The following is a 27,467-nucleotide window of genomic DNA, read 5'->3' as shown; positions in this document are numbered from 1 at the left end:
CGGCGGAAGCGCTCCCCGAGAGACCCGCCCCGGCCCTGCCCGGTGCTCCCGGCCCTTTGCCGGGCCCCCTCCCCGTGCCCGTCCCGCTGGCCCGCCGGGACACGCCGGGACAAACCGGGACAAACCGGGACACACCGGGACGCGCCGGGACATCCGCGGGCGGCACCCACGCGTCGCCATGGCAACCGCAGCCCGCCGCGGCCCCGCCGCGGTGACGTCATGCATCCCGCCTCCCCGGCGGCCAATGGGGGTGGCGCGCATCGCCGCGCCGGCCAATGGCGGGGAGGGGGCGGGGCCGGGGCGGCGGCCGCGGCGGCTCCCGCGCTCCCGGTAACGGCGGCCGCGGCGAGCGGGACGGGCCCGGCACGGTGAGCGGCGGGCGGGGAGGGCCCGCACCGCCAGGGCGAGGGCCGGGCTCCGGGAGGGTCCCCTCGGGGAGCGGAGGCTGCGGGGAGCGGCCCCGCGCCGCGCGGTTCCGGCCTGCCGCCGCACGCGGGCTCGGTGCGCGTGTGCGGCGTGGGTGCTGCCGTGATGCGGGTGAAAATGGCTTTTTTTCCCCCTATTTTTTAAATACCCTGTAACCAAAGCTGTTGGTCCTGCTCGCCAGCCGCGCTTTTCCCGTGGCTCCGGGCCGGCGCGGCGGCGGCTGCGCCGAGGCTTCGGTTGTGTCTGCACCGAGCTGGAGACCGGTTTTTTGGGTTGGAACGGGCCTGAAAATCATCCAGGTCCACCCGCATGCCCTGGGCATGGGCCTTCCACTGCTCCAGCTCGCCCCAAGCCCCCCGTCCAGCCCGGCCTTGAACCCTGGCAGGGATGGGGCTGCCTGCCTGTGCCAGGCTCTCACCACCCTGACGGGAAAGAATTCCCTCCGCAGACCTCACCCAAATCCTTCCCCTTGTCCCCTTCTGTTACAGCTGCCCCTCAAGCCCTGAGAGGTCGCTCTGAGTCCCCCCGTGTGTGGCGAGGCAGATTCTCCAGCAGAGGGGTGAGCCCCGAATTCATCCCCAGTGCCAAGGATGGGATGGGAGATGGGGCTGGGAAAGTCTGGGAGGGGAAAAAGGAACACGAGGCCCTGGGTGAGCCGCCCGCACCCAAATGCTCCATCTGGGGACCTTTGGGAGGGGGAGTGGTGTGGGCTCCGTGGGGCTGGCGTGGTTTGGATCTCCTGAGAATGTCTTCACCTGGAAAGAGCCAGGATTAGTCGCTGCTTCTGAGACTTTACATAAGAGATATAAATACAGAGTGGGCTGAGGACGCAGGGAGCTGAAGAGGGCAGTGCTGGCCGTGCCACGGGTGCTGATCCTGCTCTGGGTGCTGTCGCTGGGGGCACCTGGCAGTGCCACAACCCCCTGGCTCTCACGAGGAAAGCAGAGGAGTGCTTTGTGCACTGAGAATCTGGGGGGGGTTCAGGCTGAAATGTTTGACCTTGGCGTTCAGTTGTGTGTTTGAGCAGCAGTTGTTGGTCCCCCGGTGCTTGTGCTGGCCAAAAGTGACCACACAGAGCCACGGCTGAGGATGTTTGGGGTGAGCTGGGTGAGCTCCAGCTGCCTGAACCGTGCTGGATGGGCTGGGAGTTCAATCACAAATGCTTTGGGAAAGTTTCTTCCTTTCCCTTTCTTCCCTGTCTCATTGCAGCTTATTTTTTCCTGGTTAAGCAGTGCCTGAAGCATCTTCCCTGCAGGAACGGGGAGGCCTGGGGGATCTGGCTGTGCCTTTGTTCCACCCCAGCCCTGCTCTCTGTTCCCACCGCCCATGGACGGGCGTCTGGAGGCTCCTTGATCCGCTTTTGCAGGGCCCTGCCATGTGCTGGGGGTGAGCAGTTCCCTCTCCTGAGGGCAGCAGGGGCTCTGGGCTGGCTGCCCCCGCTGCCAGCCGTGCCCCCATGGCAGGAGCCGTGCGCATCGGGGACCAGCTCGTCCTGGAGGAGGTCTACAATGACTCCTACGTTCCCATGGAGCAGGGTGAGCCAGGCCCCCCCTTCCCGGGGCTGCCAGAAGGGGTTCAGCCACGCGGCTGTGCTCAGAGGTGGGGGGCTGGCTTCTGGAGGGGCTGGCACCCGCGGGGTTTTAGCGCAGGCAGAGCTGAGTGCCACCCTGAGTGTCACTGCCCCTGTCCCCAGCCTGGCAGGGTGGGCTCCACAGGCACTCAGGGCTTTGGGCTCAGATTCCCCAGCTTCAGCTGAGGGGGGTGGCTCTGTGGGGCAGACCAGGCTCACAGGCTGCTCTCTGTTTCCCCAGAGATCCGGGACTTCGCACCAACAATCGGGATTGACCCCGACAAGGAGTCTGAGCTGCTGTGGCTGGCCAGGGAGTGCCTGGTGACCCCAATGCCCCCCGAGTGGAAGGCCTGGTGAGAGCTGTGCTGTTCCCAGTGACAGGACAAGGGGATTGGCTCCAGCTGGCAGGGGATTGGGTTTGGTGGGGTATCAGGAGCTCGGGGTGGCAGCAGAAGGGGAGGAGCTGTTTGGGAAGCTGGATATGAGCATCCTGGGGTGCTTCCCACACTGGTGGCCTCCTGGAGACACCACACTCCTCTTCCCTGAGCTTCAGGTGCTCCCACCGTCAGCAGAGATGTTCTGCCCTGCTCAGCTGTGGTTTTAACGTGCTCTTTCACCTTTCCCTGCTGTTCTTGCCCCGCAGCCAGGATATTGCAGGGGGTGACATCTATTTCTTCAACTTTGAGAGCGGCCTCTCCACGTGGGACCACCCCTGTGATGAGCACTACAAGCAGCTGGTCATCAGGGAGAGGGAGAAGCTGCTGGCACGGGGAGGCCTGAAGAAGGAAAAGAAGGAGAAAAAGGAGAAGAAGGACAAGAAGGAAAAGAAGGACAAGAAGGAGAAGAAAGAGAAGAAGAAGGACAAGAAGGAGAAGCAGCTCCTGAAGCAGCTCCCTGTGAGTGGGCTCTGCCTGCAGTGCTTTGGGGAGGGCTGGGCAGGGGCTGACAAGTGGCTCCAGGGACACAAAGTGCCTTGTGACCCCAGAGCTGGGTGATGGCAGTGACCCAGCTGGGGTGGGAGCTCAGCATCACCTTTGGATTTGGCTGTAGTGAACACCCAAAACTGGTGTGTGTGGGAGGGAGAGGAGCATTCAGGACCTGCTCAGCAAGGTGTGTGGGTGAATGAAACCCTGTTCCCCACCTGTGCTGGGGTGTGGGGTCTCTGAGCAGGCTCAGCCCTGGGCAGCTCCTTGTCCCTTCCAGGGCCAGCTGTGCTGTCCTGCAGTGACCTCCCTGTGCTTCTGCAGCCCCCAGGCTCGCAGCTGGCTCCCATCCAGCCCCCCCTGGGCCCCCTCTCTCCTCTCCGTGGCCTCTCCCCGTCCCTTCGTGGCTCCCTGCCCCTGGACCTGGGCAGCGTGGTGGACTCCAGCCTGCTCCCCAAGGAAGGAACGCAGGTGAGGCTCCTCTGCCCTGGGAGTGGGCCCTGGGGAGAGCCCTGCACAGGGTGACAGGCCAGCATCTGTGATCCTCTGTCATTTTGAAATACTGCTCTGTGTTAAAAAATTCTTTCTTTTCTTCTTCTATCTCTAGTGCTAAATTAGTGGTGACTTTCTTCTGCTTTGGCAGACTGAAAGAATTGTTTCAATAACTGTTGCAGGGGAAAAAAAAGTGTGTTGAGTTTTAGTGGAATTTGGTGTCCAAACAAAGCATGACAAAAAATGCAGATAATGCAATTTAATAAACTATTTTCACTCTTCTATTTGAGAATAAAATTAGAAGAACTATTGTCCTGATGAGTGTAAGGTTTACAATTGTGGAATGCTTTGTTTATTTATTACTAGAAAGTGACCTGGGGGTTTTATTTGTTAAATGGTAAGAAATTGACCCTTTAAAGGAAGGCAAAGCAAAATATGTGCAAAACATAGACACAAACACCTTCAAAAATAAAACACGTTCAGTGGTAGGAAGCTGCCCCCCCTGGCAGGGCCCAGCAGCTCAGGCTCTCATGGGTCTCTGTCTCCCCTTGGCTGTTGTCTCACCCCTCACTTTTCTGCCTCCTGCCTTCACAGCCTGCAGAGATCCCAAAGCCCAGCAGCCACACCAAGAACCTGCTGGATCTCATCTGTGAAGAGAAGGGTTCCTCGAACGTGGCAGTGCCAGAGAAATGGAGAAGTGAAGATGAAGAAAGTGAAAATGAGGTATTTGTGTGCCCTGGCTGCAGCTGTGAGCACGGTGCTGCAGCCTCCTGCTGCTCCCCGGGGGATGGCTGTTCCTTTTGCCCCTGGGCTTTCATTTGTGCTCCCTTTTCCTTGTGCTGCTTGGTCCCCAAAAAGCATCTGGTCCTATTTTCACGTGGTGGTCCCTGTAAGTGAGCACCTACCTTGGTGTCACTCCAGGCTGAACTGGCTGTGGGTGCGCTGCCGTGGCTCTGCAGGTCAGAACTCCATTTTGGCCGTTCATTTATTTTATTTTTTACATCCTTCAGAGTTTCCACGGGACCTCAAGGCTGTTAAAAAACGTGTACCTGGATGTGGAAGCCCTGGCAGGCAGCTTTGACTTTGAGGTAAGACCGGGTGGGAGAGGCTGCAGGAATAGTGCCAGAGGGATGAGTTTTCTCTAAACAGGAACAGCCTGGAGCAGAGTGATGGAGAGCAGGGCTAGGGGCTGGGAGAAGCCAGGTGTGGCCCCCAGGGGACACTGGGGTGGGCATTGAAGGGAAATTCGTGCTTGGAGTGGTTGTGGCTTGGCAGCTGGGGTTGAGGAGACATCTTTGCACAGGCTGGAGCTCTGCTCCATCCTCAGACAGGAGAAACAAAGGCAGGCAGGTGGAGCTGGCAGGGGGAAATGTGCAGGGAGCAGCAGGAAGAGGGCCTGGGGTCAGCTGCACTCGGTGTGGGGCAGGCTCCGTGAGGAAGAGGCACTGCCAGTCTGTTTGCCAGGGTGGGGAGGAAGGCTCCCTGCCCCCTGAAGCTGCAGTGCTGGCCCTGGGGAGGGGAGAGGGGAATTTCCAGTGGGGATGCTCTGGTGCTTCCACGAGGATCCCTGTGGAATCTGCACGTGGCTGCCTTTCTGTGGCAGCACAAAACCTGCTCTTCTTTCTTCTCCCCCTGCCGACAAACCCGTGGCTGAGCCCCAGAGCACGCAGTGCACCCACAGCCTGGTGCAGAGGCTGAGCTTTCCCTGGGCTTCCTTAGCTGGGATCAGGCTTAAGATGACAAGGGCACAATGGGAAGTGCGTTGTAAGCAGCTCTGCTGATTTGGCCCGACTGTTTGTGCTGACATTAATCCTTTCTCACCGCTTTGAAAATCCTGTTCCAGTATCTGAAAGGCAAATTAATTTCTTTTAAAGTGTTTTTAGAGTATTTTCCTTATCCTTTTCACAGCGCACGAAAATTAAGCTGTAAAGCACTTTGCTGGAGAAGCTATTCACGGTGCTGGGCAGGATCTGCAAAGGCTTATGCTAAAGTGGATGTGACAAAGAGAGCCCTGACTCTCTCATCTCCAGACAACAGCAGCCTGTGGGGGCCCAATTCCTCACTGAAATGTTAATGCCTGCAGGAACAAAGAGCTGTCTTGGCATGTCAGTGCCGCGGGGATGGGGCTTTGGGAATCTATTGTGGAGTGGCAATTGCTGCCCAAGAGCAGGCTGCTCACCCAGATGGGTGATAGCCTAGTCCTGATAAGGCAGAGTGCCCGACTGGGAAGTAGAATTCTCCTGTAGTTCCATGAGGTGGCAGTAGAAAAGCATTCCTGGGGCCGAGCCTTTGCAAAGCAGCAGATAAGGGTTTGTGTGGCAAGTCCCAAGGGGGAAATCTGAGCAGTAATGGGTGAATTCATAAAAAACCTGGCTTCATGTGGCCCGTGGTCGGGGTTGGATGCCTGGATTCGAAGGAAATAGGAGGTTTCAGTGGCTTGGTGAGGCAGGATGTTGGGTGGAGGGGAGGCAGCACCAGGCACAGCTCACAGGGAGCTCAGGGTCTGCAGGAGTCCATGGAGCTGGCCAGCAGGAAAAGCAGCGGTGAAGCACCCAACAGCCTGATGTTTGTGAAGCTGGGCCTGTGAGCCCCTTTCTGCTCTGGGGCTCTGGGTGGGTGGTGATGTGTCCTGGGGGGGCGACTCCTCCAGGCTGGGGAATTCTGCTGTGTCCCCCCAAGCAGGAGAACAGCAAGGAGGAGCGTGGCAGCCCGCCAGCTGGTGCTGCTGGTGCTGCTGGTGCTGCTGGTGCTGCTGGTGCTGCTGGTGCTGCTCCCCAGCCCCACGGGAGCCCCAAGGAGGAAGCTGCCAGCCTGGGAGAGGTGACAGTGGCTCCCTGGCATCCCTGTCCTGCTTGCACGGTGCCAGCCAGGCTTTGCATGCAGTAGGCAGCTCCTGGTGTTGTGGTGTGTGTGTGCAGCTGCTTGGCTCGTTTCTGTGGCTGGTTCAAGTCAGTGCTGCTCACTGGAAGCAGAGATTTGGCAGGCAGGGATTGCCCATCACTCAGGGTGGGTAGGATGTTACAGGTGTGAAAAGAACACCCAAAGGCAGTTATAACCCAACTGGCTTGGCCAGCTCTGAAATCCAGGGAAAATCTCTAGTCTGTTGCTGCAGAGGAAAAACCTCCCTCCTCCTCCTCCTCCTCCTCCTCCTCCTCCTCCTCCTCCTCCTCCTCCTCCTCCTCCTCCTCCTCCTCCTGTGGGTCTGACTGGCATGGGAGTGATCACCATTTGCATCTGTGATCATCAAGGTGTGAGGCTGACAAAAGCTGTGCCTGTTATTGCCGTTAAAAGAGGATTCTGCCAGCCAAAGGGATTATTCTGGGATATCTCAGTAGCTGAGGTGCACTGGCCTGGAGAGGAGTCCTTTTGTGTGCACAGCACTGCTGGTGCACTGATGCATCTGGGCTGTGTGAGATCCTGTGTTCAAGCATCAGAGCCCTGCTTGGCCTCTTTTGGGATCTCCTGGGCACTGCCAGGCCTCCTCAGGAGAGCTCTGAGGCAGGCTGTGCAGAAGGAGCAGAACTTTCCACCCTAATGCCTGGAAAAGGGGAAGCACGAGGGTGGCTGAGGAACTTCCCTGTGCCCACCTTGTCCTGCTGTCCCCAGGGAGCCTCGTGTCACTCTGGGGCTCTGCTGGCCAGGGGCTGGCAGCTCCCAGCACCAGGGCACTGCAGGTGAGGCCCAGAGCTGCAGGATTTTTGGGAGGTGCCTGCAGTTGGGCTCCTCTGTCCTCTCCATCCTGCTGGATGCTCTCTGGCCCCGGGGAGGGGTGGCAGAGCAGTGACACACTCAGAACGTGCTCCCAGAGCCCTGCAGCCCTGGCCTGGGAGCTGACAGCATTCCAGAGGCACTCTGATGAAAATGCACTGCTGAAATATGCACTCAGTGTACAGAACACGGCGAGCTCGGGATGCAGGGAGGGTTTGACAAGGCATTAATAAAACAGTGAGGAGGTGGGACGTGCGAGCAGCTCTGTTTGCATGCTGAGCAGGGAGCCTTCTCCTGGTATTCCCCTCCCTTGGGCACTGCTGGGGCCTGCCAGAGAGGCAGCTGAACCTTTGGGTGACCAGGCTTTAATTTGGGGTGGTTTTTTCCCCCATCTCTCAGCCTGCTCTGTTAGTCACAGGCTCTTTCTGAGCTCAGAGTGGTGCCTTCAGTCAGTGCCCACCCTCCAGTCTGTCCCACTGGAAGGTGGGATGGTGCTCCTGCCTGCTTGAAATGTCAGGCAGGAGGGAAATGTCCTGTTGTGGTGTCTCCTAAATTCCCATCTCTCACCAAACAGATCCAATGTGGAAGCACAAGTGGCCTGCAGTGGGGCACGTGGGGTGCTCACAGGGGCTGGTGGCCTTGCACAGCCACTCTCATCCACTGAGAGCCTGTGAATAAAAAATCAACAGCTCAAAAACAGTCAGAGCCCAAGAAATGAGTGAGATGATGTCCGTGGAGTCCCTTGCCTTGGAAGGGGACTGTGTGAAAAGAAGTCAGACAGGTCTTGAAGTCACCCAAAGATTTGTGATTTTGCTGCTTGCTGTAGGAGAGCCTGTGCTGTTCCCGACTCCTGCATCCCCCAGGGAGAATACTGGGTCTATAACTGTGTTTCCTGCCTAGAAGGAATCCTTAAAGTCGAGACATCCTGAAGAGGTGCCAGAGTCCTCCTTGGATTCTGGGGCTGCGTGCCCTCCGTCTCCGGCTGAGCTCCTCTCTGGAGAGGCTGACAGCAGCCTGGCTGCCCACAACGAGCAGCACCAGCCTGCAGGGGACGGGGCAGTGCACCAAGAAGATGCTGAGCAGGAAGGAGAGGCCTGTGCAGCTGAGGAGCTGCCTCGGTGTGAGGGGGAGAGGAGCGCGGCAGGGCTGGACGTGCCCGGCTCTGCTGGGCAGCCCCCAGCTGCTGCTCTGGCTGTGGAAGGGGCAGACGAGCCAGCCAGCCTGCCCGAGCCAGCTGCCACCCTGTCCTGTGCAGAAAAGGAGCTGCGGGAAGAGGGGGAAGAAGCAGCAGCACATTCAGTATCAGAGGACAGGCTGGATGATGGCACAGTAAGAGTCCTGCCTGTGTGGGTTTGGTGTTCCCCTCGTCTCGTCAGCCCTGACTCAGGGAAGCTCTTGGAGCTTTTCTGTGAAGCCAGTCCAAAGGCTTTCCTGGTCAGCAGGGCGGTCATTCCTGGGGGGGCAGGAGTGCTCTGAATTTCAGGTGGGCACCTTCAGGGCTGGGCTGGGCAATCATCCCCCTGCACACGCCAGGGCTGCCCAGAGCCACGGCAGAGCCCTGGGCTGTGCCATGCTCTGAGTCTGGGAGGAGGAGGAGCAGTCCCAGCTGCCAGTGCTGGGCGAGCAGGGCTGGCAGTGAAGCTCACACCGAGCCCAGCTGTCCGTGCTGCTTTGTTTCTGTCCCGTTGTTCCTCTCAGCTTGCTCAGAGCTGCCTGGCGCCGCGTGAGGCGAGCTCGGAGCGGGGCAGGAGCTGGTTCTGGTTCTGGAGCCTCAGGGCTGGTTCTGGAGCTGCAGCTGGGAGCACAGAGCCTCCCAGTCTGCCAGGAGAGCTGGGCAGGCTGCAGGAGCAGGGCTGGGCTGTGTCCCACGCTGCCTGGCCCCGCAGCTGGGCTGCCAGACGCGCTGTCCGCTCGCCTTCGCGCCCCAGAGCAGCGCCCGAGCCAGCACTCAGCTCTGATGGAGGATCTCTCCTCAATCTGGCTGCCTTCCTGCTGATCTCGATGATTTCTCAAGTCCACTGACGCGTCACGTCTGTGAGAAATGATGAACTACAAATGCGAGCCTGGCAAACGCGCTGAGGAGCTGAGGGTGCTGCTCTCCCAAGCTCACCTTGTGCTCTGTGCACCTGAGCTGCTCTGCCGAGGGCAGCAGGGCCACGGCTGCTCCACCCAGCAGCTCCCTGCAAATGCCTGGGAGCTGCCCTTAGGCACAGCAAAGTGGAGTTTTACAGTGCTTTGATGGCTCCAGCGCTGGGCTGGGCTGGGCTGGCAGCTCTGGGAGCTGCAGAGATCCTTGCAGGGGGACAGGAAGCAAGTGCCTTTTGTCAGGGGTGGTTGAAGAGCACTTCTTTGCCCTCCCCAGCCCCACCTCCTGCCCTTGTGGTGTTCTGTGCTTGTCCTGTGGGTCACACACCCTTGGGTCACCCATCCTTGGGTCACACATCCTTGGGTCACACATCCTCGGTGTCTTCTCCATGATGTTCAGTCACCTTTTCTTCCCTGGGACAGGCCAGACATGCTGCCAGTGCCCAGGTGAAGCTGCAGGGGTGGCACATGTGCAGGCTGTGATGTGTTTTTCCTCTTGAAGGATGGGACGTGTGCAGTCTGTAATGTGTTTTTCCTCTTGCAGAGGGGTTCTTGTGCAGGCTGCAATGTGTTTTTCCTCTTGAAGGATGGGACATGTGCAGGCTGCAATGTGTTTTTCCTCTTGCAGAGGGGTTCTTGTGCAGGCTGTAATGTGTTTTTCCTCTCAGCTTTCAAAGGCATCCGGGGGCAGTGGCTGTGAGCAGGACTTGCCTGTCTCCAAGTGCTCTGGCCATGAGGTGGCTCAGCCTGAGGTGGGTCACCAAAAGCTCCTCTTTCCCTGGGTGTGGATCCAGCTTCCCCTGGCACGGGGGTACCTGGGTGACTGCAGAGAGGAAAATAAAAAGCAGTGTAAGGACTGTGCTCTGGGGGCTCAGCAGCTTTGCTGAGGGGGCTGTGCGTGGCTGCAGACCCCACTCCTGAGGGTCCCTGGGGGGAGATGCCCATCAGCATCTCTTCATCTCCACAGGCAGCTGCCAGTGCCATCTGGCAGTGGGAGCAGAGCGTGGCCAGCAAATGGCTCAGAATGTCATTAATCCTGCATGGCACCAGCCTGTCTGGCCAGGGGCTCTGCCTCGTGTGGGCTCGTGGGTGCAGGGCCCCCAGAGCTGCTCAAAGGGGGAAGGACTTGGGGGGCTGGCTGTGAGCTCAGGAAATGTGCAGCAGTGCCACAAAGGGGAGCAGTAGGGGCTGGGAAGCTGTGCCCCCTTGGGTGTTCCTTGTGCCACCCTCTCCTGCCAAGGCTGGTGGCGTGGCAGGGTGCCCTGGGGTGTGACAGTGCCCTCCCTGAGTGGCACTGCTGTCCCTGGGTCCCCCAGGGGAGTCAGTGGGGTGGCGAGGGGGGGTCTGAGCTGTGCTGGGACATTGGTGCCAGCATCTCTGGCTGCTCATCAGAGCCTGACCCTTTCTGCTTTCCCTTTCAGGGCTTGGACTCCAAGAGCCAGCTGTCTGAGGAGGTTCTGGGTGTGGGGCCTGAGTCTCCTGGTGTGGCCAGCCCCGAGTGCAAGGTCAGTGCTGGGTGGGGAGCAGGGCTGCTCTGTGATGGGCAGGGCACCCTGAGGTGTGATCAGGAGGGGACCCTGAGGTGTGGTGCTGTCAGTGAGGGCCTGGCAGAGGTGAGCAGGGCTCGCTGTGTGAAGTGCCAGGGGTCCCAGAGGTTTCTGCAGGAGGAGGTGCAGGTGGGCACACAAAGAAATAAACCCTGAGCAGAGGTGGCTGGAGGGGTGGGCACAGGCAGGCTGCCCTGGCCATATAAATGGCTTTCCTGGGGAATGGAGGGAGCAGAGTCAGTTTTCCTTTCTTCCTTTGTGAGTGTATTTGTCCTTTTCTTTCTCCTAAGCAGATGGGAAGGATTTGTGTGGCAGAGCACGATAGAATCAATGGGAAGAAAAGGAGGTTAACTCCCTCTGACAGATTTTGGTAGAGGGAAGCTTATTTTTAAGCATTTGGTTGCCTTGCCTGCTTCAATGCAGGGGGGCAAGGGGCTCCTTCCAGGCAGTCTGTGGCACATGGAGTGTTCATGCCTGTGCCAGCCTGGCATGCAGCACTGGCCAGGCAGCTCTGCCTGGAGATTGCTGTGCCTCTCTGGTTTATCCTTGTCCTCCCAGCACGGCTCTGGGTTGGTTTGCTCAGCCCCACGTTCCTCTGGAGCCCTCCCAGTGTGGCTGGAGCAGGGTCCAGCTGGGGTTACTCAGCCTTGCCCTGGTTGGGAGCACATCAGCTGCTCTGGAGGATCCACCCTGAGAGGCAGAGTCCCCCCCTGCCCAGCAGAGAGGAGCAGTCCTGTCTGTGAGCCTGGAGAGCACACCTGTCCTCCTGAGCCTGGTAATGAGCACAATCAGATGTGCAGGGAAAACAAAACACATGCCTGCTGTGCCCAGCCTCTCCCCCAGCAGCACTGTGCATGCAAATGCTGCCTGGGTTTGTCCCAGCCCCGTGTGGGGAGCTGGCTGTGAACGGTGCTCCCTGCAGAACTGCAGCTGCTCTTTTGTGTCTGTGCACAGAGGCTGGGCTGGAGCAGCTTGGGGCTGCAGGAATGTGCCCCCTTCCATGTGAGGAGCTCGCCTTGCTTTGAGTTCATCGGCAAAACATGCTGTTGTTCAAAAAAAAAAAAAAAAAAGAAAATAAGAGGCACCTCTGGCAGCTCTGTGAGCACAGAATTGGAGGGGTTTGTTGGTGTGTTTTGGCAGGAGCTGTGGTGGCTGCAGGGGCTCTGTGGGGCATGTCCTGCTGGACCTGGGAGAGGGGAGGATGCTCCTTCCCCTTCCCTTTCCCTTTTCCCCTTTCCCCCTTCCCCTTCCTTTTCCCCTTTTCCCTTTCCCCATTTCCCTTTTCCCCTTTCCCTTTTCCCCCTTCCCCTTCCTTTTTCCTTTTCCCCTTCCACTTTTCCCCTTCCCTTCCCTTCCCTGGATTGGAGGTTCAAGATGCAGAACTGTGGAGCCACGGAGAGCCCCAAGCTGGAAGGAACCCACAAACACCATCAAGTTTGAGCTCCTCACCTTCCCAAGGTGTCCTGAGGTTCCTGCAGCAGGGATTCCTTGGGAGGCACTGCCCTGCTGGGCACAGGGGCAGCAGGGGAGCTCCCTGGGGGCAGCTGCCCTGCAGGAGCCCCAGGACCCAGAGAATTCACCCTGAGAGCAGCTCCCCTGTCTCCAGGATGATCCCTTCCCCATTTTCTGGCTCTCTCCCATTCCAGAGCCCCTTTGCAGCCAGGGAAGGTTTGCTGAGCTCCTGGCTTCTGGGGGATTGCAGTGCCAGGGGCAGGAGGGGGCTGGGCTGGGGGCTCTGCCCAGGCTGATGTGATGGGAGGTGACAGCACTTGCAGGGAATCCTTCTGCCATTTGCTGTGCTGAGCATTTGCATTAATTACTGTGGTGTTAACCCCGCCCTCTCTTGGGCTGCTCCAGCAGAGCTCAGCTCACCTGCTGGGCACCCCAAAAATTTGTGAATGGGCCCTCCCTGCTCCCCATGGGGCTGGCAGGTGAGCAGGGAAGTCCTTCCCCTCCCCAGGTGTCCCTGCTGCAGGGACAGGGGTCTGGGAGCTGACTGTTTCACATTTAAATATTTTCTAGTCATATTTCTAGTATTTCCTGTGCCATAAATGAGCAGCTGAATGCTCGGTGTGCTGGTGTACCCTGGGGTCAGGAATCCCTGGACTCTGCAGCCCATCACACCCTAGAGCCCTGATGGGAGGCAGGACTGTGGTTTTGGTCCCAGACAATTCATCCTCTGCTCCATTGCCACAGCACCTGGTGTGTGTGACGTTTCTCTTTTGGGAGGTTTCTCTCCTGTGATTCCCAGGGAGTTCAGTGGGATTTGGGATTGTAAAGTGACCTTCAGGAAAGAAAAGCCAAACCCGTGTCCCAAGTTCTTAGTGCTGGCAGGGAATTCATCTTTTATCCTGAGAAAGCTGAGCTCCCAGGCCTCCCCTCTGGAGGGATTCCTGGGGTGCTTGGAGACCCTTGGAGCCCCTCAGGAGAGGAGCCTGGCACACCCAACGCTCTGCAGCAGCCTGTGGGTGCCACGTGGCCCAGCTGATTCCGTGGACCTTCAGCAGAACTCCCCTTGGTGAGGGAGCCACAAGCTGCCCCCTGTTTGCTCTCACCCGCAGGCCCAGGAGCTGCGAGAAGAGCAAAAACACCAAGGCAGAGCCAGCGTGGAGGAGGAGCAAGGGAAAGGAGCAGAAGCTGCTGAGAGGTATGGAACAAAGAGGGGCACAAGGGAGGCGTGAGCAGCTCCTGCTCCTGCTTGCCCTTCCTGCTGTGCTCCTGCAGCCTGCCCAGGTGTGCCCTGCCCAGGTGTGCCCCAGCTGCTCTCCCAGAGGGAATTCTGCCTTCCAGAGCCCCGTTACCACCAGCACTGCTGAGCTGGGCAAAAAAGGCAAATCCCCATGGATTCACCCCGTTTTACAGCCCCCCTGGTGGCTCTGAAACAGTGGGGGCAGAGCTGAGCCCCTGTCCTGAGCTGCTCTGTGTTTGGGGGTCCCCACCTGAGCTCCCTGAGCAGAGCAGCTCGGGGGTGTGAGCTGCTGACTCTGCATTCCCCAAATGACACAGCTGCAAAGATCAGGCACAGTGTCTCTGGGGACAGGGTGCTGGGGAAGGGATCTGCTCCCCCAGGAGCTGTGCTGCTGTAACTCTGTGTGTGCTGGCTCTGCTTTGGGGCAGAAGCTGGGGCAGGGAACAACGTGATACCCAGGTGGAAGTGGCTGAATTGCTCTGCAGAGCAGCCTGGAAAGGACACCTGCAGCAGGTGGTGTGAGGGGACTGTTCCAGAGCCCCTCCACTTTGCTCTGTCTTGCTCTTTTTGCCAGTGGCTGCAGAAATGACCTTTTCTCTCCTGACTCGAGGCTGAAGAACTGGGGCTGTTATTTCCCTGATTCCTGGCAGAAGTCCTTGGCCTTGCACTGCCAGTCTCACAGCATGCTGAGACCTTCCTGCTCCAGCCTTCACCAGCAAAGAACAAAAATCTTTCTTCCTAGACTAATCTCAATTTCCCCCTCCTTCCCCTTTAGCTTATAATTTTGTTGCTGTCTATCTGAAAAAAAAACCAAAAAAACAAAACGTAATTAGAACCAGATTGGGTTTGAATTTTTGGAGTGCTGAGGGCTTTCTGTTGCCTGGAGCTGGCGAATTCCCAGCACACTTTAGGCTGCAATTGCAGAAAAATACCTGGTCCATGAGCAGCACCAATCCCTGGGCTGGGGGCAGGTACTGAAGGCATCTGCTGCTGTGCCTGGCTTTTCTTTAAGTGAGATTTTACTGACCTCACAAGGTGAGCTCTGGTGGGCCAAAATCAGAGTTATTTTGGAGTGCAGCTGGGGCTGGGTTTAGTTTGTCAGCTGGAGATTCTCTGGGAGTCCCCCCAGGGGTCCAGCAGTGACCCTCAGGATGCACCTGAGGTCAGCAGTGAAGCTTTTGGAGCAGGTGGCTCTGAGGTTTTGGGCTGGGAGTCGATGCTCTGTGGAGGAGGTCGCTGTCCCTTTTGTGTTCCTCTCTTTTCTGTCACCCTTTTGCCAAAGGAGCTTTTTGTCTTTGGTAGGCAAGCTGAGGAGGAAATTGAGCAGTCCTTGAACCATTCTCATGATGAATCCCTGGAGGAAATAGCCCAGGAGGTGGAGACAGACCTGGAGCAAGAGGAAATACATTTATTTCAAGCAAAGGAGGAGAAAATCCAGCAATTCCAGGAGGAGACGAGGCAGGAGGAGGAGGAGGAGGAAGCTGAAAAGCTTCATCAGCAAAAAGAAAAGCACCTCAGGTACTTTCCTTTTTTACTCCATCTCCTGCAGGCCTCTCCAAGGTGGGGTTTCATTGCTGCTGGCCACAGCCTGGGGGAAGGAGCAGGATCAGGGCTCTCAGGGAGGAGGAGGAGGAGGAGGAGGAGGAGGAGGAGGAGGAGGAGGAGGAAGGACAGGCATTGTCACAGGCAGTTGTGTGTGTGAGGATCTGCAAACCCAGTGCCCTGGTGCAGCTCAGGAGGGGCAGGAGAGCGTCCTGCAGGGTGAGCTGTGGTCCCACACACACACACACTCGAGCTGGGGTTGTGCTTACCCTGGCAGGAGTTTCCAGCTCCATGCCTGGAGCTCTCCCACCTGGCAGCTGCTCAGATCCTGGGCTAAGTGGGGGAGCAGGGCTGGAAATGGGAGCATTAGAGGAGATGAGCCGACCCCAGAGGAGCTGGCTGCAGCTCTGACACGGGCTTTTTACACAGGAACTTCCACACAGGGCTTCGTGCAGGGATGGCTGTGGGAAAGCAGGGTCTGAGAGCAGCACTGGGAGCTGCGTCCTTTCCCTGGGGGAACTCTTGAGGTTTCTCTGTTATCTTCCTGGGCTTGATGCTTATGTTGTGAGCAGCATCTTGACATGGAGCATCGTGGGGAAGCAGTCTGGGTGTGAAGGAAGATGCAGAAATGGCACCTGAAGGGGAAAAAAAAAAGTGTAGCAGAAGGTATAATATGGAAATGTGGAGCTTCCAGATGTGCTAATGCATCCAGGTACCTTGCCTGGGAGCCTGCATCCATTTAATGAGAGTGGATTTCACCTACCTGCAAAAAAAAAGAACAAAAAACCCAAAAGAAGTGTAAACTATGATGATGTAGCAAGTTTTAAACCCACACAGCTCGGGTTTGGTGCTGGGGCTGCTGTCCCCTGCCAGCAGCAGCTCCTGCAGGTGTGGGGGGAGATGGAAGTGTCACCACAGCCAGTGAGATCCCAGCTGAGCTGAAGCCCTTGGGGAGGGGACTGGGGCATACTGAACCTGTTTTCTTGGGTTTTCTTTTCTGTCAGCGCCCCAGAAGAAGATTTAGCAAAATCTGAGCAGGAAGAGTTGCTTCTCAGAGAGGAAAAAGCCAAGAGGCTGGAGAAGCTGCGAGCCCAGATGGCCTCAGAGGTGGAGGCAGAGGAGGAGAGGATGAGGTGAGAGGTTCTGCTGCCCTCCCTGGGTGTGCAGGGCTGGCTGGGGAGGGCAGGGTCAGGCACAGCCCCAGCACTGCTCAGAGGCTGCTCTGAGCCTCCCTGCCCCATGCAGTGCTGGATCCCATTGCTGGGCTCTGCTCCAAACCCACCAGGGCAGAGCAGGAGGCCACGCTGCAGAAGCTCAGGGACGAGTGGCAGTGCCAGCAGCTGGTGGAGAAGGAGAGCCTGCAGAGGAGGCAGCAGCTTGCCCTGGAGGAAATGCAGCTGGCAGCACAGGAGGCCCAGCAAAAGGAGATGAGCAAGCTGGAGCAGGAGAAGGAAGAGTTCCTGAGCCAGCTCAGGGACAGGTTAGACAGTGAGAAGAAGAAGGTGAGATCCTCATTGCCAGCCTGAGATTCCTGCTGGCCTGGCTGCAGGGCAGTGCCAGGTGTGGGGCACCAGGGGCAGCTGCCAGGGCTGCTGGAGGCAGGAGAGCTGCCCCAGTTGGTATTAGTGGTGATTAACTAGCAATTACTTCAATGGCCACTCTGCATCTGAATTCCAGATGAGGATCACTGTGTCTGCCCCAGCCCTGTTGTCACATCAGAACTAAACCCAGCCACTTCTTCAGCTCCCAGCACTCTTGGGCTGCTGCTCCAGTCCTGAGCAGCCTGGGGAGCCCCTTGGAGGGGCAGTTCCAGTCCCTGCAGCCCAGCATGAGTGGGATTCATGGAGATCCCCTGGGAGGGAAAGCACAGAGAGGCCAAGGGCACCTTGCAGTGATCCCGTTTGCAGGGGGGGTCACTGCTGTGCCTGCTGATGCTTTTGGGCAGAATTTAATTGCACATGCACCTTGTCCCCACACGCAGGGGTTCCCCAGCTTGTGTTTTGCTCGTGTTTCTGCAGGCAGCAGAGGAGCTGCAAGAACAGTTTGCCAGTGAGCTCCAGCAGCTGAGGTCTGCAGCAGAGGAGAAGCACCGTGAGGTGGGGATGGTGTCCTCAGAATGGAAATTGTTGGGTTTGTTTTTTCCCTCATGCTGTCACCAAAGGTGACCAGGGAGGGTGGCATTAGTTTTTTTCCCCCTCCCTAGCTGTGGCTCTGGTGTGGCTCAGTGTCTGGCCAGGCAGGGGTGGTGAGGCTGTGCCGTGCCCTGTCGGGGGCATGGGCTGGATCCTGACGAGTCTCTGTGGTGCCTCTCCTGCCAGGCCCTTTCCAGCCTGCAAGCCCAGCTGGCAGAGGCACAGAGCAGCCAGGAGGCCCAGCTGCGTGAGGAGCTGCAGAGAGCAGATCAGAAAGTGCAGGAGAAAGCCCTGAAAGTGAAGGAGTACGAGCGTGAGGTGAGTGGTGGGTTTGTGCTGAAGGTTCTTCACATCCCTCAGCATCTCACCTCAGCGGGGTGAGGGCTCTGTGCTCCCCAGGACACAACCCCTGATCCCACCTGGCCCTGGGCTGGCTGGGAGGCTGATTTTGGGGAGGCTGCAGTTCAGGGAAGCCCCTTTCCCTGCCACCCCTGCAGCTCAGCGAGCTGATGAGCGACAGGCGGCGGGAGGTGGAAAAGGAGCACGAGAGGAGGATGGAGAGGATGAGAGAGGAGCACCGGGAGGCCCTGGCACGGGTCCAGGAGCAGTACCAGGAGGAGGTACGGGGTGGGGGGCTGGATTTCCAGTGGGTGCTGTGTGTCCCTGCTGCACTGCTGGAGAGCCCTGTGTGTCTGTCCTGCATTGCTGGAGAGCCCTGTGCCTCTCAGAGCTGTTCCCCTGTGTCTGTGCTGCATTGCTAGTGATCCCTGTGCCTCTCAGAGCTGTTCCCTGTGTCCATGCTGCACTGCTGGTGATCCCTGTGCCTCACAGAGGTGTTCCCCTCTGTCTGTCCTGCACTGCTGGTGATCTCTGTGCCTCTCAGAGCTGTTCCCCTGTGTCCCTGTTGCATTGCTGGTGATCCCTGTGCCTCACAGAGGTGTTCCTGTGTGTCTGTCCTGCATTGCTGGAGGTCCCTGTGCCTTTCAGAGGTGTTCCCTGTGTCTGTCTCTATTGCTGGAGGTCCCTGTGCCTCTCAGAGCTGTTCCCTGTGTCTGTCTCTATTGCTGGGGGTCCCTGTGCCCCTCAGAGCTGTTCCCTGTGTCTGTCCTGCACTGCTGGAGGTCCCTGTTCCCTTCAGAGCTGTTCCCTGTGTCTGTCTCTATTGCTGCTGATCCCTGTGCCTCTCAGAGCTGTTTCCCTGTGTCTGTCTCTATTGCTGGGGGTCCCTGTGCCCCTCAGAGCTGTTCCCTGTGTCTGTCCTGCACTGCTGGAGGTCCCTGTGCCCCTCAGAGCTGTTCCCTGTGTCTGTCCTGCACTGCTGGAGGTCCCTGTGCCTCTCAGAGCTGTTCCCTGTGTCTGTCCTGCACTGCTGGAGGTCCCTGTGCCTCTCAGAGCTGTTCCCTGTGTCTGTCCTGCACTGCTGGAGGTCCCTGTGCCCCTCAGAGCTGTCTCCCTGTGCCCTGCTGGCAGGAGCAGAGGCAGAGGTCGGAGCTGCTGGCGGGGCTGCGCAGCGAGGCCGCGCGGCTGCGGCAGCTCCACGACGCCGAGCTGAAGGGGCTGCAGGCAGAGCTGGAGGGGAGGCTGACGGCCCTGCAGCAGAGGCACAGGGAGAAGGTGAGCAGCAGGCTGTGCCCCTGGCCCTTGGGACTCCTGAGGGGTGGCCTGGGGGCTCCCCACGCTGTCCCCATGCTGCCCTGTGACAGACACGAGGGGCAGGTCACTTCCCTGCTTGTGTTTTCCTGGTGAGGGAGGAGCCTGTGCCCTTCTCTTTAACTCAGCTCCCCTTGCAGGAAAGAAAGCTCCAGGATGCAGAGAACGAGCTGGAGATCCGCATGAAGAACATCCAGGCCAGATCAGAGCAGCTCCTGAGCCAGGTGAGTCCTGTGCTGGGCTCACAGAGCTTCCCTGCCCTGTGCCAGTCCTGGGGCTGCTCAGGAGAGCTCAGCCAGGGCTTCTGCTGCCATCCCACTCAGAGGTGAAGCTTTGTCACCAGCCAGAGCAGGGCTGAGCATTCCTGGGGCTGGTGTTTGCTGTGCCAGTCGAGCTCTGGGTTTGCTCAGTGCTTTGGGGGGCACTGAGGGGGGTCATGAAGCAAACCTGGCAGCTCTCCTTGTTTTGGAGTGGTCTCGAGACTCAGGCCTGAGGTGCCGCTCAGCATCAGCAGTGCCCTGCCTTTCCCTGTGACAGGAGGAGTCCCTGCAGAGGAGGAGGCAGCTGCTGCTGGATGAGGACGGACGGATGCAGCTGGAAAGAGACGTACGGACAGCTGGGCTCTGAGAGGGGCTGTGCTGCCCTGGGGCTGAGGGCAGCACCTCAGAACTGCTTTAGGAGAACAGAGTGCTGGGAGGTGGGTTAGTTCTGAGCTGCCCAGAGAGAACAGTCCTGTTCTCCCAGGATTGGTGTGGGTCTGTAGCTCTGGCACCCCGTGAGCTGTGGGTCTGTAGCTCTGGCACCCCGTGAGCTGTGGGTCTGTAGCTCTGGCACCCCGTGAGCTGTGGGTCTGTAGCTCTGGCACTCCGTGAGCTGTGGGTCTGTAGCTCTGGCACCCCGTGAGCTGTGTGTGCCCCTTGTTTTTCTCTTGGGGAAAAGGCTGTGAGGGATGTTCTGGTTCTCTCCTAGGAAGCTGCTCTGGCCTGCCAGCTGCGCCTGGAGGAGAGCAGGAAGGAGCACTGCAGCCTGCTGGAGTCCATCTGGGAGCTGCGCAGGAGCCTGGAGGAGCTGCAGGACCAGAAGGCTGAGCTGGAGGCCCAGGTGGACCTGCTGCAGAGCCGCAGCCAGAGGCTGCACAAACGCATTGGGTGTGTGTGAGAAATGTCCTCTGGTGCCAAAGAATCCGCCCTGTGCCCCTGGGAAACCTCTCCAAGCTACCCTGGGCCTCTCCCCGTCCTCTGAGCTCTGTGCTGGGCCATGCTCCTTCAGAATCCCGAGGTGCCCCGTGGGGGCACAGAGTTCTGGGTTTTTCATTAACTCAGGGTGTGAATTTCAATTTGCTCCTTCACCTCTGCAGGTCAGGGTTGTCTCCTCCACTCCTGCCTTGGGAGGTTAATGAGGTGCTGTGAGAGGGGCACTGAAATGCAAAGAGGTTTTCCTGAGGGGGCTGAGCTGCTCAGGAAGGGTGGGAAGCAGTTTCCCTGCCCAGCCCTGGTGCTGCCTTGCACGCCTGTGGCCCTGCTGGAATCTGGAGCTCACTCTGGACACCACTGCAGGCTAATCAAGTGCTTCTGCTGCTGCTTTTTCCTGTGGCAGAGAGCTGGAGGAAGCAATCAGGAGCAAGCAGGAGGCTCTGAAAGAACTGGAGGCAGAAGAACGTGTGGGATCTCCAAGAAAGAAAGCTGAGCTCTGTGTTGAAGACCTGAGAGAAGCTCCTCAAGCTGTGAGTAAAGCAGCCTGTGAAGGTGTTTGCCTTGTGAGATCTGAGGCTGAAACTCCCTTGAAAATCCCAGCATTTGTTCCTTCTGTGTGAAACCATTTGAGAAGCAGAGATGGATTTCTCTTTGCTGGTGTGTTCAGTAGTATTTGCAGGTGTCTGTCTATTATTAGTGGGTGGAGAGGAGTGTGGGGTACTCAAATGAAAAGCAGGGATAGAAATGTCTTTGTCACCTTCAAGAGTCACATCAAGAGCAGCCCTGGTGCTGTGGTGATGTCATTGGAGTCTTAGGTGGCCCTGGCCTTCTCTTTCCCCCATAAACACTTAATTTTTGCCTTGTGCCACCCTCCCAGCACTCACCCAGAGAGCCTTCCCCAGCCTCCCAGAGCCCTGAGGACAGCGACGTGCAGCTGGACCGGTGAGACCCCTGTGCCAGGAGAGCTGCCCTGCTTTTGGGCTGGCTGTGCACAGCGGGCACTGAGCCCCGTGTCTGGGCCGCTGTGCGAGGCCTGCAGCAGCACAGGAGCCCTGCCTTGTCCCCAGAGTGCAGAGGTACCTGTCGGCAGAGGGGCAGTCCCTGCGGAGCGCCAAGGAGTTCCTGCTGCGCCAGAGCCGCTCGCTGCGCCGGCGCCGCTCGGCGCTCAGGGCTGCCAGCCTGCAGTGGCACCAGGAGCTGCGCGGGGCCCAGGGGGCCCTGCAGGACCCCCACGGCTCCCAGCTGCTGCAGGGGGTGCGCCACAGCCTGCAGGAGGTGAGCCCTGGGCGCTGCCTGAGCGCGGGGGTTGGGTGTCACGGAGTGGCCGCAGCCCTGGCGTCAGCTCTGGCGCTGCCGTGGTCCTGTTGGGTGGGCTTGGGGACCCTCTTGGTGTGGCTTGGGGACCCTCTAGATGTGGCTTGGTGTTCCTGTTGGTGTGGGCTTGGTGACCCTGTTAGTGTGGGCTTGGTGTCCCTCTTGGTGTGGCTTGATGACCCTGTTGGGATGGGCTTGGTGACTGTTGGTGTGGGCTTGGGGACCCTCTAGGTGTGGGTTTGGTGACCCTCTAAGTGTGGGCTTGGTGTCCCTGCTGGTGTGGGCTTGGTGTCCTGTTGGTGTGGGCTTGGTGACCCTCTTGGTGTGGGCTTGGGGACCCTCTTGGTATGGCTTGATGACCCTGTTGGGATGGGCTTGGTGGTCCTGCTGGTGGAGGCATGGTATCCCTGTTGGTGTGGACTTGGTGTCCCTCTAGCTGTGGGCTTGGTGATGCTGTTGGTGTGGCTTGGTGACCCTCTAGATGTGGCTTGGTGTCCCCATTGGTGTGGGCTTGGTGACCCTCTTGGTGTGTGCTTGGGGACCCTCTTGGTGTGTGCTTGATGACCCTGTTGGGATGGGCTTGGTGTCCCCATTGGTGTGGGCTTGGGGACCCTCCTGGTGTGGGTTTGGAGGTGAAAGCTCCTTTTCCTTGGGCTGAGCCTGCTTTGAGCCCCGTGCTCACTGTGCTCATCCCTTCCCTCGAGGGCTTGGGAGTGATTTCACTCCAGCAGCACTCCCCGTGCTGAGCAGGATGAGGTGATGACAGTCACCCCAGCTGCTGACAGCGATTATTCCCTGTCACTGCTGTTTCATTTCCCTCCTTGGCGTGGCTGCTGTCTGTGCAGGAGGCAAAGGAGCTGGACAAGATGAAGTCAGCCATGCAGAAAGGACAGGTGCTGCTGAAGAAGAAGGAGGAGAAGCTCAGCCAGCTGGAGTCCTCGCTGCTGGAGGAGGTAAACTCTGCTGGCAGCAGAGCTGGATTTTGGAAGCACTTTCTGTGAGAGCACCAGAGGCTGCTGAGTGTGTGGCTGCAGAAGGCAGCTTGGAAAAGCTGCATGGACTGAGCCTGGAGAAATCCAGGGCAGGTCACCTCCTGTGAGCTGGGATGGAGCCTGCTCTCCTGACCAAGGCAAACCTTGGAGTCTGGCTCTGCCACGTGGCCTCGGGCAGGGCAGCAGCGGATGCAAGAGAAGCAGACCTCTGATGGTCAAACTCTTGCCCTTGGCACAGGGAAGCCAGCCCTGCAGGAGCTGTGAGGTTATTTACAGCACAAACCACTGCTTCACGTGGCTGCTGGGCCTGGCCTCCTGCACTCTGAGAGCCAAAGCAGTCTCTGGGCATTCAGACTTTGCTGTCAGGGGCTGGAGACAAGGTTGCCTTCACTTGACCTGTGCCTGCCTGCAGTCCAGCTCTGTGGACAAGCTGCAGGCAGATTTCCAGGAGCTTTTGTGTTCCAGGGATGAGACAGCAGGTTTCACTGGCATTGCTTTCCTCCTCCTGAGCAGCTCTCAGATGAAGATACACTGAAGAGTTCCGCGTGCAAGAAGGTGGTGACGTTTGACCTGAGCACCTCTGAGGACACAAACAGCACGTCCAGTGTGAACCTGGGCCAGCCTGGATGTGAGTGCCCACCCCGGGAGGCTCCAGGCCTGTTGTGCCTTTCCTCTCACCTCCCTGGTGTCCCTGCTCTCAGCTGTGCTCAGCTGTGTCCAGTGCAGGTCTGGCACTGCTCTGTTACCACACCTGACTGCAAAAACTGCTTTGCTGCATGGAGTGGCAGATAAGAGGGGTGGGATCTGTGAGTGAACCTGCCTTTTACACCTCTGTGGATTATAAAATCTCTCTGGTTTCCCTCTGGTCCTGCAGACTGTACTGCTCTTCTGCAGGGGTCTGGGCTTCCCCTTCCTCTCATCATGGCAGGAGGAGCTGCTGCCATTCCCCCTCTGCTGCTCCTGCTTTCTCTTGGGCTTTGCTTGCCTGGAGCTGTGCTGGGGGAGGAAGGGCAGGCAGGCAGGAGGGTTGGCTTGCTTGCACACAGCCTGCTCTAGTCAGGGCTTGCCTGTGATCCCTTTCTTCCCCTTCCTTCCTTCAGCTGACCTGAGAATGGATTTCTGGCCCGTGCTCCAGCAGGACAAGATCCAGCACCTGAGGGACTCTGTGCAGAGCATCACCAGTGAGCTGAACGGGGTCCTGGGGCTGCTGGACTCCCTGAGCCAGCACCAGCCCCCTCTCCTCAGCTCCACAGCCCATCAGGGCACCCCTCTTCCCAGCAATCCCTCCCTGGAAGGCCTGGGGAGGGGGAGCAGCTCCCTGGGGAACCCCCCAAGGGCATCCCCCCTGGAGCAGTGGGCCCGGAGCAGCAGGCCCAGCTCTGGTTACTCCACCTCAGGGCAGTCAGTGGACAACCTGCTGGCAGAGAAATGGCACAGGTATTTCCCAGGTGAGTCTCCTGGCCTCATCCCACCTGCTCTGCTGCCTGCAGCTTCTGGTTTTGGCTGCCAGTGCTGGGGAGGGTGGGTGAAGGGGGTGAGGGATGAGCAGCTCCCTCCAGAAGTGCAGCTGATCCTGTTTCCTGCTCTTTAAAACCCAAGGGAGCAGCAAAGGAGGAGCCAGCCTCTCCCCTGGGAGCCCCCTCCCTGTGTCACCTGGGGTCTCCTCTGTTCCTTGGTGTCCCTTGCAGGGACAACGTGCCTGAGGTGCAGCAGAGCAATCCCAGGCAGGTTCTACATATGGTTTTTTTTATTTGTGGTTTTGTGGGGTCTGTGTCCCTTGCAGGGCAGTGTGCCTGTGCTGCAGAGCAATCCCAGGCAGGTTTGAGCTGTGGATTTTTTTCTCTGTGGTTTTGTGGGGTCTGTGTCCCTTGCAGGGCAGTGCAGCAGAGCAATCCCAGGCAGGTTCTACATGTGGATTTTTTTATCTGTGGTTTTGTGGGGTCTGTGTCCCTTGCAGGGCAGTGCAGCAGAGCAATCCCAGGCAGATTTGAGCTGTGGATTTTTTTCTCTGTGGATTTTGGGTCTGTGTCCCTTGCAGGGCAGTGCAGCAGAGCAATCCAGGCAGGTTTTTTCTGTGTTTTTGTGGGGTCTCTGTTTCATGTCTGTTTTGCAGGTGGGCTCTCCTCTCTCACTGGGACTCCTGTGCCTCTGGACAGCAAGCTGGGCTATGTCCCTGCAGAGTAAGGGCCTTTTTCCTTGTGTTCCACTGTGCTCTGCAGTGATGATTGGGCCACTTCTCACATAAAAAATTGATTACAATTTGGTAATTACTATGAACTACTTACTAAGGAGAAAAGTGAACTATCAGTAGATATATTAGAGGTGGTTTTTTCTTCAGCATCCCATCACTTTCTCATCTCTGGGATAATTTCTTCCCAGACCTCTTTTTTCCCCACTTACCCTCTCTCTCTCTGTCTGCCACAGTGAACAAATCAAGCACTTCCAGCATTCCAAGTTCAGTGAGCCAGAGACAAGGAGTATTGAGGGGATGATTGAGAGCAACAAGAAATGGCTGAAAGGCTTCAAGAAGGATTCCAAAGCGTATCTTTTACCTGGGTCTGGTCTTTAATTGCATTCCTGCTTGTGCAGAAGGTAGGAGGAGGGTGGCAGGAGGGTGTGAAATGAAGAACTGAGCAGCAATTTCGAGGCCTTGGCCTCTGTTGCAGTGCCTGGTGCTGCAGGGGTGTTCAGCAGATGGAGCAGGAGTGATCTGTGTGCTGCTCCCTGGGCTGCACTCCACTGAGGAAGTTTCCCTGCCTCTCCCTGTGTTGTGATGCTCAGCTGCAGAGGAGCAGTCGGAGCAGGGAATGTGAGGATTTAAAAATTAAAAATACAGTGCAGAGTGGAGGATGGGGTGGGCAGGAAGGGCTTTGCAGGGCTGCTTCTGGTGCTGTGTTTGGAGCCCTTGGCATGGGCAGGCCCTGCTGAGCAGCCTGGCAGGAGGAGAGGGCACCTGGAGGTGTGTGACTGGTGGGGCAGGGAGGGCTGGGCTCCCCCAGAGCTCTCTCCAGCTCTGTTTTGAGTGATGTTGCAGCTGGGATCCAGGGAGCCAGACCTCTGCAGTGAGCAGGGGTGCTCTGGGTGTCTCCTCAGTGCACTCTGCTATCAGCAGCAAATCCCTTGGGCTCCGTGCTGCCCCGAGCGTGGTGAGCCTGAGCTCCCTAATCCCCCTCTAATTCCATTGGGATGCAGCAGGCTGAGTGCAGCCTGCGTGCCCTGGGCTGGCTCAGCACCTGGTGCCTGCCTGCCTGGGCCCATTCCTGCTGTGAGCCTGGCTTTTCCTTCACCCAGCTGCCAGCCCTCTCTCCCCACGGGCACAGAAGCCCCCAGGCAGCAGCTCCAGCCTCCTGCAGCTGGGGCTGGATGAGAACAGAGAGATCAAGGTGTACCACTACTGAGAGGTGGGGTTTTCTCTGCAGGGAGGGCGGGCTGGGCTCTGTGTCCCCATGAGGGGCTGGGTTTTGGGGGTGCACCTCCACTCTGTGTGTGTGCCACGTCCTTGAGACTGCCTGAGAGTGCAGGAAGGAGGAAGAGAACTTCCCAGGCGGGCTCTCCTAATCCTGTAATGTGTCCAAATATACTTTATAGACTGTTTAATCCAGCAGTGACATACCAGGGCTCCCATAAATCAACATTTCCCTCATTAGTATTCCAAGGCGAGGCAGAGCTGTGAATCACAGAGGACTGGGAGTAACTGGTCAAGGGGGAGGATATGGATCCAGCTGAGTCTGTGCAGGGGGAAATGGCTCAGGAAAGGAGCCTGCCCCAGTGCCCAGCCAATGCCTGGTGCCAGGTGGGCAGTGCCAGGTGGGCTCTGGCACGTGGGAGCAGCAGAGTGGCTGCAGAGTCTGGGGGTAAAATCAGGGGATGGCACGTTCTGGGGGAAAGTTCTAGGGGGATGTTCTGGGGGAATGTTCTGGGGGAATGTTCTGGGGGAATGTTCTGGGGGAATGTTCCGCTCGTTTGGGGTGCAAGCTCTGGGAACTGGGCCAAGAGTGCTCGATGTGGACGAGCCCTCCCTGCTCCTCTCGTGGCAAAACTCTGTCCCCTGTGGTGGCAGCAGGAGCAGGGATGGTGGCAGGGCACGGGGAGGGGCTGTGCAGGCAGGCTGAGGGTGCTGGGACAGCCCCACCTGCATCCCCATGCCCTGGGGAGAGGGATCCAGCTCGGCAGCTGGCATCTCTCATGCACAGGGTGGGGAGCCCCTGCCACGAATCCTGGAGCCCAGAATTGCTGCTCCTGCAGCTGTCTGCAGGGATCCTGGCAAGCAGGGCTGTGGGAAGGCTGGAGGGGGCTGAGGAGCTGGGATGGGCAGCTCCTGGACCTCACAGTGGCCCATTTGCTCACCAGGAACATTTCTGTTCCTGTGCAAAGGCACATGCAGGGGTGTCCCAGCCCGCTGGGACGATGGACTGGGAGGGGTTCCACTCTACCCAGCAGGGAGGAGCCAGGCTCTCACAGGATGGTGCTGTTTGCTTGGCTCTGTCAGTATTTCCTCCGAGCTGACTCTAAATGTTTGATGCTTTAAAAAGCTGCCACTGGCCGAGGACGCCGCACTCCGAGGGAGCCCATCTGTGAGAAACCACCTTCAAAGCCTTCCTCCCGGGACAGCTGCTGGGGGAGGCTGTGAAGCTGCTGCCCCACGCTGTGAGAGCCCCTCGGGTGGGCAGGGGGAGCCCCCTGCTCTGCTGCCCGGGTGCAGTGTGCTGGCACGCGCCGCGAGCCTGGCACGGGGATGTTTACATGCAAATGAGAAATATATTTTTGATGAACATCGTTTTTAAAGCTCTTAAGAATGTATTTATTTTATTTTTCCTTTTCTAGAATTTTTGTAATTGCTCAGTAGCCTTATTCCTTCTAGGAGAGGGGGGGTCCAAACACGGGTCTCCCCTCTGCTGCTGGATTGCACAAACCCCTTCCTGCAGGGATTTTGCTTTTAGTTTGCTGCACACTCACAGGACACATGGCAGTCCTTCCAGTCAGGGTTTTAGAAGGGACTCCACAGTTGTGGTTGCTGTGGCCCAAGCCATATCACTGAGTCCATTCTGTGTTTTGGGAGAGCCATGCATTAATGGTGCAGGGAAATGCCAGGTTTTTGTAACAGTAATTGGTTTGAAACATGCTCTTTTTTCCTGTTAAAACCCGGGATAGCAGCTGTATCTGGTTTTGTATAAATTAAATCAACGTGAGCCTGTTTTGTGTGA

General features: G+C 58.1%; 1 protein-coding gene across 8 annotated transcripts; it reads left to right on the top strand.

Moving 5' to 3' along the window:
- Positions 1-118: 118 nt before the first annotated feature.
- Positions 119-27,467, top strand: CEP164 (centrosomal protein 164). Of its 8 annotated transcripts, none has more exons than XM_064397944.1 (33): positions 119-368; positions 915-985; positions 1,793-1,961; positions 2,238-2,349; positions 2,640-2,892; positions 3,244-3,390; positions 4,006-4,134; positions 4,422-4,499; positions 6,091-6,231; positions 8,020-8,448; positions 9,873-9,956; positions 10,626-10,709; positions 13,313-13,398; positions 14,743-14,958; positions 15,987-16,115; positions 16,268-16,484; positions 17,001-17,078; positions 17,301-17,432; positions 17,612-17,734; positions 18,585-18,728; positions 18,905-18,988; positions 19,302-19,370; positions 19,734-19,912; positions 20,361-20,487; positions 20,835-20,899; positions 21,025-21,232; positions 22,117-22,224; positions 22,777-22,891; positions 23,364-23,711; positions 24,377-24,443; positions 24,688-24,804; positions 25,562-25,664; positions 26,796-27,467. In XM_064397944.1, exons 3-32 carry the CDS (start codon positions 1,883-1,885, stop codon positions 25,659-25,661), a joined length of 4,248 nt encoding a protein of 1,415 aa, XP_064254014.1. In that variant the 5' UTR covers positions 119-368; positions 915-985; positions 1,793-1,882; the 3' UTR covers positions 25,662-25,664; positions 26,796-27,467. The 8 variants fall into 8 exon arrangements, with proteins under 8 accessions (XP_064254014.1, XP_064254012.1, XP_064254013.1 ...); XM_064397942.1 differs by having other exon boundaries at positions 1,659-1,961; XM_064397943.1 differs by having other exon boundaries at positions 1,656-1,961.

The sequence above is a fragment of the Passer domesticus genome, chromosome 23, assembly GCF_036417665.1.
Source record: "Passer domesticus isolate bPasDom1 chromosome 23, bPasDom1.hap1, whole genome shotgun sequence".
Taxonomy (NCBI): domain Eukaryota; kingdom Metazoa; phylum Chordata; class Aves; order Passeriformes; family Passeridae; genus Passer; species Passer domesticus.
The sequence above is the reverse complement of the archived record's forward strand: the minus strand, read 5'-3'. Positions and strand labels throughout refer to the sequence as shown.